The sequence below is a fragment of the Fistularia commersonii genome, chromosome 23 (assembly GCF_037954325.1).
Source record: "Fistularia commersonii isolate RoL2024-O1a breed Wild chromosome 23, RoL_Fcom_v1.0, whole genome shotgun sequence".
Taxonomy (NCBI): Eukaryota; Metazoa; Chordata; class Actinopteri; order Syngnathiformes; family Fistulariidae; genus Fistularia; species Fistularia commersonii.
Window position 1 is genome coordinate 10,423,372 of NC_141306.1, and position 13,355 is coordinate 10,436,726.

The 13,355-nt window shown below is 40.9% G+C and overlaps 2 protein-coding genes across 3 annotated transcripts; one reads left to right on the forward strand and one right to left on the reverse strand.

Annotated features, from left to right (window-relative positions):
- Nucleotides 1-984: 984 nt before the first annotated feature.
- Nucleotides 985-6,215, reverse strand: hmox1a (heme oxygenase 1a). The gene is made up of 7 exons (XM_086170517.1): nt 5,904-6,215; nt 3,565-3,663; nt 3,435-3,482; nt 3,236-3,347; nt 2,906-3,121; nt 1,472-1,744; nt 985-1,348 (listed from the first exon to the last, which is right to left on the reverse strand). The coding sequence occupies exons 3-7, from the start codon at nt 3,473-3,475 to the stop codon at nt 1,190-1,192; spliced, it is 801 nt and encodes a 266-aa protein (XP_086026643.1). The 5' UTR covers nt 3,476-3,482; nt 3,565-3,663; nt 5,904-6,215; the 3' UTR covers nt 985-1,189.
- On the forward strand, nt 5,680-13,277 carry foxred2 (FAD-dependent oxidoreductase domain containing 2). 2 transcript variants are annotated; one of them, XM_086170516.1, is made up of 10 exons: nt 5,680-5,862; nt 6,246-6,463; nt 7,689-7,994; nt 8,069-8,320; nt 8,871-9,179; nt 9,282-9,448; nt 10,425-10,590; nt 10,732-10,958; nt 11,037-11,204; nt 12,131-13,277. In XM_086170516.1, the coding sequence occupies exons 2-10, from the start codon at nt 6,249-6,251 to the stop codon at nt 12,361-12,363; spliced, it is 2,043 nt and encodes a 680-aa protein (XP_086026642.1). In that variant the 5' UTR covers nt 5,680-5,862; nt 6,246-6,248; the 3' UTR covers nt 12,364-13,277. The 2 variants fall into 2 exon arrangements, with proteins under 2 accessions (XP_086026642.1, XP_086026640.1); XM_086170514.1 differs by having other exon boundaries at nt 5,852-5,861; nt 6,244-6,463; nt 11,034-11,204.
- Nucleotides 13,278-13,355: the final 78 nt, after the last annotated feature.

The window sequence follows — 13,355 nt, forward strand, 5'->3', positions numbered from 1 at the left end:
AGCTAATTTGTATTTGTTGTCCCATGGAAAGTAATAAAAAAAATAATTCCATCTCTCACACACACATACAGAGTAGTGCAAGCCATCACAGTATTCCCACCCCTTTTCATCCTCACCCATGGTCAAAACCTCAGATTCAACCATTCATTGTGGCAATGCATCAAATTCATCTAATATATTGATGAAAATCATAGCTCCAAAAATTACATTCTTCCATAAAAAGACTGAAACACACAGGTGTGAACCATCAAATAAGATTATCAAAATGTTATATATAGAACCGATAGCAATATATACTCTGATGCAATATCCACATTTGGGAAAGGATGTAAAACAAATGCTAAAACCGTATAGTATATCCAAGCCAACTGAGCTTAACCGTAAAATCAGTCGGAACTTATGTATGGGGCATCTTAGCCTGCAGCCAATCTCAGCTGTCATTAAGCCAGTGGCCATGGGCCAGCTACCTGTCAATCACAGGTCCAAGTCGAGACGTACAACTATCCACAGACAATTTAGACTTTGAGTTTCCAATTTTTGACCGGCAGAAGGCATGGCAACATAGAGAAGTCTTCGAAATTGAACTACAAACCACTGCCGCGCTGTCTGCTCGTCAGCAAGTTGTAATTCTCTGAAACCAAACGAGTCCTGCAGTGGTTAGTGCTGGAGGTTTCTTGTCTCATTTCAGGGATTTTTCTGGGTGGAATGTGCATGTTTCTCCCACCAACTGCCTGATCTCTCAGATTTTGTTTTACCAGTTGGATAAAGCTAAAAAAATGCAAATTTTAAGCCGGGGCCCAGAGTCCTTAGATTCACCAAAGACCTATGACTCCCTAAACCTTTTTAATGATAAATTTGCCATTTTAGCTATTGGCATTGGCTTAAACTACACAATTAAACAAACATTCCTTGCCTTAATTAAAAGGCTTTCATGAGGGAGTCACAGTATTTCATTTATAAGCTCAAACAGAATGAAGGCAATGGTATAGTTCAAAAACTTTTATTCAATCATCACATCACAATCAGGTGAAGAATATCATTTCTTTAAACAGTAATCTGACAATATGACAATCACTGATGTGATATTTCTTTTTATTATAAATGACAGTTTTTCTTTTGATTTCTTTTGTCGAATGTGGTAATCAATAAAGTGCTTCATGTTTTCATCCGATGGTGGTGATGGAAAACGCTAAAGTGATAACATTCCTATCCCAATGGTGGCCAGTGTGACACACAGTCCCACTGTCAGCGGCACCATGCGTGAATATGAGAAGCTGGCGGCACCGCTCCATGGCTGGTCCCCTGCTGCGTCCATGACACTCAACATGTTCTGCAAATCCTCAAAAACCTGGACCAAAAAAACATTAAAAAGTCAGGATGTGTTGAGCATGTAAGCATTGTCGCATCCATTTGCTCTTTTTAGGAGGTAAAGTGGAACTTCTGAACTGGTTCTTCAGTTTGGGACTCTTACCTGAATGTTGAGGTCAAAGGCTCTGACGGCCTCCTCCAGCAGCTCCTTCCTCTCCCCTTCTGTCAGCTCAATGCTGTTCAAGCGGCTCCTGTACAGCTGCTTGAAACGATGGGAGCTCGTCACGCCGGGGAAGGAGAAAAAGGAAAGCCCCTCTTTGCTGGGAAGCCCCAAAGACTTCTGCGTCAGTTTCCCCAGCACTTGTCCCCCTGACAGGTCTCCGAGGTACCGACTGTAGGCGTGGGCCACCAAAAGCACAGGCTTCTTCATGCCCACCTGCAAAGTAAACATAAGAATTTCCTGGAGACCAATCGAGCATCAAGCACAGATTTTTGTCATTTTAGTCCTTGAATAAGAAGCATGTCAATGATCTGTGTCCAAATTAGCCATCCATTCATTATCCATGCAGCTTTTCCTGCAGTTAGGATAGTGCTGGAGCCTACCCCAGCTGGTACTGAGCAAGAGGCAGGATTCACCCTGGACCGGTTGGTCACAGTGCCACATATACTGAGAGACATACATCTGTTCACCATTTTATTCACACGTCATACAGAGATGCAATTATTCAACCTGTCATTCACATGTCACAAACAGACATACAACCGCTGACTGACTGTCATTCACCCTACAACCATTCACTCTCATTCACGTCATATTGAGACAGACATCCATTCACCCTCTCATCCACACGTAATATGGTGATATAAGAATAAGAATAATAAGAATAAGAACAACTTTATTAATCCCGAAGGAAATTGCTGTGCCAGAGTTACAGAAAATATAACAGTAATAAATAATAAAAGAAAGGCAGAATTAGAAATAAAAATAAACTATAAACTATAAAGTGTCTCAGTGAAACTATAAAGTGACTTAGTAAGCAGTGATAAAACTATAAGTGTCTTAGTAACAAGTGAGGTAAGGAGTGCACAATAGTATGATAGGAGGGAAAATTGTAGTGTAGCTGTTATGAGATGAGATGAAATATTGCACAGTGTAGCTGTTATGAGATGAAATATTGCACAGTTTCTGAATAAAATCATTCACTCATTAATTCACACACAGAAAGGCCCCCAGTTGGAATCTAACCAGTAATCTAATCTTGCTGTGAGGCAGATGCAATCAACACAGTGCCACCCAAGAATAAAAATTCATATGGGAATTAGTAATTGAAATGACTAAAATTTAAAAAAATATTACAGTTAGTGCAGTGGATATATGATTCTATGTTATCCCCCGTTCTCTCCCTCAGTCCAAAAATATGCAGTAAACTCCTCTCCTGAACGAATGAGGGTATCTAGTATCGACTGCCCATCAGTCCACTGACCAGTGACTGCTGGGATAGGCTCCAGCCCCCCAGTACCCTGACTGTAAGGTAAGTGGTATAGTGGTATCAATCAATAAATTAATAGATGAAGTAAATTTCTGAAGTGCACGTACCTCTCTCAGTCTCTGTGCATATCTGTGAGTGGCTGCGGGAACAATCATCTTCTTCCTCCAATCGGGACCAAAGAAATACTGCAGATCTGTTTCTAGAGTGTCCAGACGAGCTAGCTCCTGGGGAAAGTAGATCGGTGCAATTGATGGATGGGAAGAATTTCTGTCCAGCTCTTCTTCCAGGACCTTGTAGATTTCATAGAGGGAACACAGCAGGAGCTGCAAGGAAAGTGGAATTAATCAACGTGTTTGAATCATTAGTAAAGATTTCTCCAAGGTGTGTGTGTCTCTGCAGATCCAAACTGCATGGGAGTTAGGGTGTCAAGAGCATACCTTGTGTTGTGGCAGGATTATCTGACCCTTCTGGTAACTCATCATCAGCTGTGTGCTCTCAGCTCTCACATGGATTTCCTTGGTGACGTCCTTGATTTCCTCAGACAAATCCCTGGGTGAAGATGGGCAACCCAAAAATACAGTCAGTGAAAGATAATGAATGGACTTGACACAAGAGCAGCCACTGAGATGCTCGTACCTGTCAGCTCCTGTGACATGACCATTCCCTGCAATCTTCATGGTTTTCCTTTTGCACAAAATCATTGCTGTATGTTAGTGGAGGCATTAAAATATGAAAAATAAATTGTAAAAGGATGTGTTATACCTACCAGAGAGACTGTGGCCTTCTCTTCTTGATCCTGCGTCCAAAAAACTTCTGTCTCTAGCTCTGACTTATTGCTCTGCTGTATCTCAACAATCCTGCCTCTCTTTATACCAGCGGGGTGTGTGACAGCCGAGTAAAAATGGAAGTGAAAATTACTGACTGCTTGTATTGTAACGTGACTAAGCAGAAAATGTCAGAAAACACAGTGGCGAAAACATGACTCAACAAAGATCCGAAATTAGGTTGAAGTTCACCCGAGAGATGGTGCAAAGAAATCAGCGTTGATTTAACCGTTTTGAAGCTAGAACTTGTTTTTAGTTACTGGACCTGCACAGGGCCAATAGAAGGACCCTATAGCCTGGTGGTTTCAACAGGTTCTTGGCCTGTTTGGACTCCACCAACAAAAGAACAGTAACAGTACAGCTCCGAGATGTTGACAGACAATACTGATACCTCAAATTGGACATGCACATTTTGCTAAACCCAACTGTGATGCAACAATAATATTTGTAGATTTTAGTTAATTATTTAATATAATTTTAGAGTTGGATTATGAATTTGGCAAACAGGTCGACCACAACACACACTATTCAGTACTACACTGCTATATTCTATTATATTCCACCTTATCTATTCTACTGTATTCTATTCTATTTATTCTATTCCACCTTACTCCATTCTATTTCCCATCAATGCATCGTCTGCTGCTTATCCTGCACTCAGGGTCAAACATAGTCTGCTATATTATATTCCACTTATTTCACTACCTATCACCTCATTCCATGTTATTATGTTCAACTGTATTCCACTTTATTTAATTGTAGTGTATTATACTGTTATGTATTCCATTCAATTCCACCTTATTCTACTTCTTGCAGCCTCTTTCTATTCTTTACTTGCTTTTACTTTGCTACATATATTATATTCCATTCTATTCCACTTCAGTCTTCACTGTTCAATTCCATCACATTCTATTGCACTGGGCTGTATTATATCCCACTGTCTTGTTAATTATCATATAATATATCATAACATTCCATGTTATTCTATTCTATTCTATTCTATTCTATCTTCATCTTATTATATTGTACTGTGGCATATTATATTCCACTTTCTTAAATTGATTTATATAATTAATTGCAACATTCAATTCGATTCTATTCTATTCGATTCTATTCTATTCCACTTTGGTCTTCGCTGTTCAATTCCATCATACTCTATTGTACTGTGCTGTATTATATACAACTTTTTTTTATTAATTTACAAGTGTATTATAACATTCCATGTTATTTTATTCAACAGTACTCTGTTCCACCTTATTTAATTCAACCTCACGCTATTCTATTCCACTTTAGCCTTTTCTGGTCAATTACATCTTATTCTATTGTACTGTGCAACATAATAGTCCACTGTTTTTATTAGTTTTTATACGTTATTATGACATTCTACTCTATTCTATTCCATTCCACTTCAGAGTTCGCTGTTCAGTTCCATCGTATTCTATTGTACCATGCTGTGTTATATTCTACTTTTTTATAAATTTATATAATGTATTATAACATTCCATGTTATTCAACTGTACTCTGTTCCACCTTATTTAATTCAACCTTATAATATTTTCAATTCCACTTTGGTCATCTCTGGTCAATTCCATATTATTCTATTGTATATATTACATTATATTCCACTTTTTTTAATTCATTTTTATAATTTATTATAACAATCTATTCTATTCCACTTCAGTGTTCGCTGTTCAGCACCATCATATTCTATTGTACTTTGCTGTATTATATTCCACTCTTTTATTAATTTACATAATGTATTATAACATTCCATGTTACTCCTTTGATTCTGTTCCCCCTTATGTAATTCAACATCAATCTCTTCTATTCCACTTTAGTCTTCTCTGGTCAATTCCATCTTATTCTATTGTAGTGTTCTATATTATATTCCCCCTTTTTTAAAATAAGAATAAAGAAGAATAAACTAATAATAAGAATTCTATTCTATTCTATTCTATTCTATTCTATTCTATTCTATTCTATTCTATTCTATTCTATTCTATTCTATTCTATGTCCAGTCCTCCATTGTGAGTGGGAGTGGGAGGTCGCATTTGGAGGAGGTGAGGAGGAGGTGGGCTGAGCCAGTGGACTTTCGGGGGGGAGGACATGCCCACACGCACGGGCCGTCGCGCCGAACGCGTCCCGCATTCCGTGGCAGTAAACATGTAGAAATCTCGACGACTTCCACGTCTCAGCGCAGCCGGCAGAAAAGGATCCGCCGTCGTAAATTAAAAAAAAGGTGACGTTTACGTCGGAGTCTTTCACGGGAGGTTTACTCACTCTTCATCTGCATGACGACGGTCGCCGCCTCATCCTCACTACACGGTGATATAACATCGGCCTGCGGGGACTTTTCCCCGGCCGCCTCGCAAGTCTACAACAGCTGGAACCGTGGAATTTGCACGTTATGAATACTTCAATTCCCAGGGTGCACTGGTAGTGAAGCAGGACGGTGATCAAAACACCTTGATCCATTGCTGAAACAGTTTCTGATATAATCTTCATGTAATTTGCTCGGTTTCAGATTCTGTGTCATTCAGTTTCCACAGTGGAATATTTTAGTATTTGTGCCAGTTTATTGTTACTGTTTGTTTACCTAGACTCATACACTCTGTCTGATAGGTTATGGATTCGAACCTTTCGTTTGTGGTCCTGATCATACTGGCTGGCCCGGTCACATGCTGGGCAGAAGACCCCAGGCACAATGACACTCTCCACTACCAGTACTGTGTCCTTGGTGCTGGCCCTGCAGGTCTTCAGATGGGGTACTTCCTCTCAAAGGCTAATAGAGACTACATCATCTTGGAGAGGAACTCAGGACCAGGCAGTTTCTTTGAGAAGTAGGTAACTTTGATATATAGGGGGAGGGTGTCCCTTCCTGTCGGAGGGGTGCGGCTTTGATCCCCGATCCTCTTGTCTGCTAGCCGAAGTGTCCAATACGCAGAACCCAGAGTTGCCCCTGATAGCCTGGTTGGCGCCTTGCATGGCAGCTCTGCCGCTATCTGCGTGTGAGTTGATTAAGGAATGGGTGAACCGTTTGCAAGTTTCCTGCCAAGATGGGAAAGATGGTTCTTTTGACCCTTCTTCTTCTTCTTTCGGCTTTTCCCGTCAGGGGTCACCACAGCGAGTCAACTTTCTCCATCTAACCCTATTCTCTGCATCCTCCTTTCTCACACCAACTACCTTCATATCCTCTCTCACTACGTCCATGAATCTTCTCTTTGGTCTTCCTCGAGACCTTTTGCCTGGCAGCTCCAATTCCAGCATCCGTCTACCAATATATTCTCTATCCCTCTTCTGTACATGACCGAACCATCTCAGTCTGGCTTCTCTGACGTTCTCTCTAAAACATCTAACATGTGCTGTTCCTCTGATAGACTCATTCCTGATCCTATCCATCCTGGTTGCTCCCAAAGAGAACCTCAACATCTTCATCTCTGCAAACTCTAGTTCTGCCTACTGTCTTTTGGTCATTGTAACAGTTTCTAGTCCATACATCATCGCTGGTCTCACCGCTGTCTTGTACACCTTTCCTTTTATTCTGGCTGAAAGTCTTCTATCACATAGTACCCCTGACACTTTTCTCCACCCATTCCAACCTGCTTTTGACTGAATTGAGTTAACTCAAGTGATTCACCAAAGAGAATCGGGTTTTTGAGTCATTTGAGTCACTGAGTCAGTCATGTGTTCTGAGTAGCGCTGATCTACTGAATGATCCGTTTGAGTTACTCAGTGAATCATTCATTTTGCGAGTGGAGAGGTCTACGATAAGCACTCTGCAATTCTTGGTTAATATAATCATTAACTTTGCAAATGTAGTCATAACTGCAGTCATACTGCATACTGCAGTGGCGTGTTTTCTAGCCTCTTATTTGCAGTGAGCTACCTAGCAGTATCAATGATGAGTTAGTTAGTTAGAGTTAGAGTTAATAGAGACAAGGAGTCATGTCGAGTGAGTCAGTAAAATGGCACTTGAGTCTTATTGGTCCGTTCACGACTTGCACATCACCATTCTCTTGCCCTAACTCGCATGTGACAAGTGTCCTTTGTGTTTTGCATCTCAAGATACCCCAGGCACAGGAAACTCATCAGTATTAACAAAATCTACACTGGGAGGCAGAACTCAGAGTTCAATCTGCGCCACGATTGGAACTCCCTACTAAGCGATAAAGCCGATCTCCTATTCAAGCACATCAGCAGTGAGTTTTACCCGCCGGCAGATGCCTTCCCATTGTATCTGTCCAGATATGTGAATGAACTCGGCTTGAGGATCCAGTACGGTGTCGATATCGGGAAAATTGCAGCAGCGAATTCGGACAACGGCAGGAGTTACATCCTTACAGATCAACGTGCGGGAAACTACAAGTGCAGGTCTTTGCATTATGAAACGAAACTTTATCCCAAGAGAGGTACTGGGTCGCATCATGTTGTCTTCCTCTCCGTAGTGTCCTTCTGGTGGCCACAGGCTTGTGGGTTCCCCAAGAGGTAGACTTTGTTGGTTCTGGCTTCGTCGAGGGCTACGAATCAATCTCCACTAACCCGGAGGACTACAAGAACCAGGCTGTACTCATTCTTGGGAAGGGAAACTCTGCTTTTGAAACAGCCCAGAGCATCATGGGAAGAGCAAGTCGGGTCCACATGGTCAGTCGCAGCCCAATCCGACTCGCCTGGCAAACACATTACGTCGGAGATCTTAGGTAAGGCCAGTTAGGGACTTGATTCATATCACTGACTTCCTGTGTGGCTCCCCTTTGACTTATTTTCTCAACTAATTTGAATCGAATAATATAAATTACTATTAACCTTCACAGTATCTGATATCGCAGCCATATTTTAATGGAATTTTTATGTAGTTGTGAAGGTTTATTCGGTTAAGTTTGCATATTTCATGTTGCACAAACTGCTTATAGAATTTTAAGTTACTCTACTCAAATTAGCTTTTGACTTGGCTTTTGTTTAGATATATTTTGATGCGTTTTGATCTTGCCATTAGCCAGCCCAACCCACCCCACTGACACACACACACACTTCCATTGTCAATATGACCACATTTGTCCAGTAATTTGAACATGACGCTTACAGCATCCATATGGTTTTACAGTTCTGTCACCGTGGGTGCTTTTTCAAATATAACGGACTATAACGGACTTTCGAAGTAGTCTGTTCCTGACTAGAAGTAACTGCTAGCTTTATGTTTCATATCAAAATACTTCTCTCAACAGATGTTTTGTTTTTAATCTTTCCCAGGGCTGTGAATAATGAGCTAATAGACACGTACCAACTGAAGTCCCTGGATGGGTTGTTGGAAGCGCGCCTTGAGAAGATTGTTATCAGTAAAAAGAAACTGCGAGGTGGGAAGACGTCAGGTGGAAAGCAGAGGGGGCAATATTATGTAACGTTAAATAGGTTCGTGCCGCAGGAGACGGAAAGAAACAGCTCCGATGTGACAGCAGAGGAGCTGGCAGGATATCACATTGATAACTTCCCAATGCGAAAGCCCTATGACCGTGTGATCCGATGCCTTGGCTTCCGATTCAACTTCAGCATATTTGACAGGTACGGGTCCATGCAAAGGGTAGGTTTTATTTTGTGCTCAAATTTCAAACGTACCATCCTGTTACCATGTTCACCTTTTTCATTAAAAAAAAATCTCCTTAGCTCTGCCTGCCCACCCAATAGTGATAATGCGAGAGGGCGGCTGCCAAAGGTGACGGCCTGGTATGAGGGTCAAAACACTCCTGGATTATTTGTCCTGGGAACCGCTGCCCATTCCAGAGACTACCGCTCATCGGCTGGTGGGTTCGTCCATGGATTTCGCTACACAGGTGAAGTTTTATGTTTTGACCTTTTTTACTCTGACAGTTTTGCTATCATTAGCAGAGACAAGTTTGCGAACGAGTTAATGGGGATGGGGAATCATGACTCACAAGCTAGCAAATGATGGAGTTTTGAATGAAATTTTCACAGTTCGCATATCGCTACATGGCATCTTCTATATGACATTTGAAAAGTGTGATAAAAGAAAATGAAAGGAAAGGTGTAGAAGATGGATGTGAGACCAACTATGTTGTCTGGTCTTAGAGACACGGTGGAAAAGTCAGGATGCAGAGCTGGAGGCAGCAGGTTCTCATTGTTGAGGTTCTCGTTGGGAGTGAGGAGGATGGAGAGGATCATGAGTTTTGTCCATTAGAGGGACAGCATATATTAGATGTTCTGGAGATGAAGTCAGACTGAGAGGGTTTGGAGATAAACCGAAGAACCAATTATACTGAAGGAGCTTTAGATGAGCATTGCCTATCCCTGTTATGGCTGTCTCATCTGCTTAATGCAGTTGTTCCATTGTTAGTCCCTCCTGTAAATCTGCTTTTTATGCATGAAGCTTAGAATCAGAATAATCATGGGAAATGTCCATCAGTTAATCCTAAAATTCTGATATGATGCGCTTTCCCAAAAGTGTTTTCATCAATATGGACATAGATGGACATGACAGAGGGAGGTCCAACCTTGACCAGATTAAACTTTAGGTCAAGGAGGGATATTAACTTATTATCATTATAATAATAAGTTAGCATTATCATATTGAATGTTAAGATGTTCTCATTTGTTGCAAAGAGATCTTGTATTTTGATTTTTTTTATCCTTCTATTTTGCCATAGTTCAAAGCCTGCTTCAGACCCTGCCAGGATTTAAATAATTATTGTCCTGAATTCAGACAGAGAGTACAAATTTTCATGAATTATTGCCAGTAATGCCTAAACTGAGAATGATATCAAATTAGCTTGCGTGGATCTGTTTCCTCAGTGCGGGCTGTGCATCGTGTACTGGAACACCGTAACCATCGTGTCCTGTGGCCATCCAAGAGACTTTTAGCAACACAGCTGCAGTCCTGGATTTTAAAGCGCATTAGCGAAGCCTCTGGGCTGTACCAAATGTTCGAGATGCTAGGAGACGTTATACTGCTACGTGGGTCAGTAAATATTATTACACCATGGGTACATTGATGAGCAATTCTTCTTGATGCATGCTTATTGTCAGATTGTCAACTGTATTTTTTGTATAGCATAACTCGTCATCATGTCTCTTCTTTTGTTCTCATGCCAACATCTAGTACACACAGTGAATATTTGGAGGAGTTCCCGCTACAAGCTTTGCCTCAGTTCTCATCTCTCTCGGGCCATGAAGTGTCCAGCCATGGACTACTGGTTCTTGTCCTGCAGTATGGGAAGAAAAAGATTGACTTTCTGGGTCGCGGCAGGGCAGTGACCGACTGGACCAAAGCTTGGAAGTCAAATTTCCTTCACCCGGTTTTGTACTTTTATGAAAGACTTCCTACTGGTGAGTTGTGGATCACTTCATTCTTCAAGCTTTGACCGGTGCCCTACTTTGTATTGTTAACCTTTTTTTTTCTAGAAGAAGAAATGAAGCTCCATCCGCATGGCTGGGTTTTACCGAGGCCCAAGGCCATCCATCACATGGTAGAGGACTTCCTCACTGAATGGGAGAGTCCAATCTCTCATATTCAGCCCCTGAGACAGTTCCTGGAACACTGCTTACAAACTGACCTCAGATCCTTCTATGCAGGTAAAAGCAGTCCTGAAATTTGTAAATGATGCGTTACAACAAGGTGAAACACTGAGGGCAGCACAGAATGGCAGCAAATTAAGATCTGTAATAAAACAGTGGTCATATAACTGTCACAATACTCGTAATCTAATCTATTTGTTAATTTTAAGTCACACGTGAATTACAATTTGCAAAACTGACATGGTTTTCCAGGAGAAATTGCTCAGATGCTATATTTAAAATTGAAAATAAAACTCATTGTATCGCCTGTTGGTAATGTGTTTTTAAGAGATGATGATAATAATATTCCAATTAAGAGCATGAAACTATCCTAGCTTGACCTCAGATCTCTGCTGCCAGTTATCTGATCTCTGTTAACCAAGTTTGGCCAAGTGGTTAGTAACTCTCCCTCAGAGCAAGAAGGTCCCAGGTTCAAGTCTGTGGAGTCTCCATGTCCCCCCTCGTGGTGTCTGCCTAGGTCCAAAAACATGCAGACCATTGTTTGGAGACCCTAAATTGTCCTGATGTGTGAATAAGAGAGTAAAAGTGTGTTTGAGCGAGCAAGGAAATTGCAGTCTCAGGATGAAGTGTGACCGCAAACAATATATGGCTGCATGTACAATACAGTACTGTGTGTGACTGAGTGGATGAATGGTTGTATGTCTCTATATGTGACACTGTGATCAATCCAGAGTCAAACCCCATCTCTGCTAGCTGGGATGGGGTCTACCAACCCCACCCCAAAACCCTGACTGGAGGATAAGTGGTGTCGATAATGAATTCACATTATTATTTTTTTATACAGTACTGTTAAATGTAAAAAATTCTAATGTTATGATAGTTTCTTCTGTTTTCACTTGAAGGTTGGATACCAGACTGCAGCTGTAATAACGGTAACTGTCCAGTGTGAAACTATCACTTCCTTCTTTCTTCCTCTCACTCAGAATCATGCTTCCGCGCATCCCTGACCCACAGAAAGCCACCGCTTTTTTGTCAGCAAGGATACTTGAAGCAACAGGGAGTAGCTCGCAATAGTAAACCGTGGCAGCACTTTGATGACGCCGGGGTGATTCCCGATGAACAGAATGTGGACATATCGGGGGCCGACACCTCATTCCCAAACTACCTGGTGCAAGCTGAAGCCTCTGTGTCTTCGGGACTGACACTGGACTTCTGATTGTTTACATAAGTGTGCCTGTAGCTCTCAGACTTACTACCTCCAGCTTTTATCCTATTTGCTTTGACAAGACCAAATCCCCCTGATGTCTTCTGGAGAAGAAGCAGCCCCTCGAACCCCTACACGTCCAGCTGCACTTGAATTCTCTGACCAAAGAATGACGATCCTTTATAATGGTATACGGATATGAAGATGTAAAATTGCCCCTTGGAAGAAGTTGTAACTTTTTGTAAAACAGAAAGTTGTATTTTTTTCCCAAGCCAATTATTTTACACTCCTTCAGAATCACCTTGTAATCCTTTGGGGTTCACGGAACCCAGAAACTCACACCTTATCATAGTGGGCAGAGACCCATTCCCCTTTAAAACTCCCCTCTTATTATTCATGAATATATATTTATATGTACTGTATTGTGCCATTTTCAGATTATATACATTTTTAAATAGTACTATTACAGAATGTTAAGTTACACAGGTGGAGGGCAGGTGTTGCAAAGTGATACATATCTTACACAGTGGGTAATTGTTATGGGATTTCAGTGTGTGTGTGTGTGTGTGTGTGAGTGAGTGTGCGCATGCGTGTGCGTGCGCACGTGTTTGTGTGGACAATGCTATCTTGCACAGGTTATGGGGATGTGAAATTCATTTACTAAAAATATGTTTTGGTACCACAAGAGAAAACAAGTAAGAAACAATTATATGACAATAAAATAGTGCTCATGATGGTATGATATAATAGAATACTGGTTTGTGAAAGACTTGATTATTTACAACACTGATAAAATGGAAAGTCAACACTGAAAAAGAAAGTGGATAATAAAATTACATCATGCATGTACATAATGACATAACACATCAAGAAACAATTTGTGAACAATGCATTTCTTGAATCAATAAAAAAACATTTTAAAACAATTGTCCTCCTGTTTTTACTTAAAATTTAAGACAAAAAACCATGTTAACAGCACTGAGAATAGAATGAACAAATAAGAG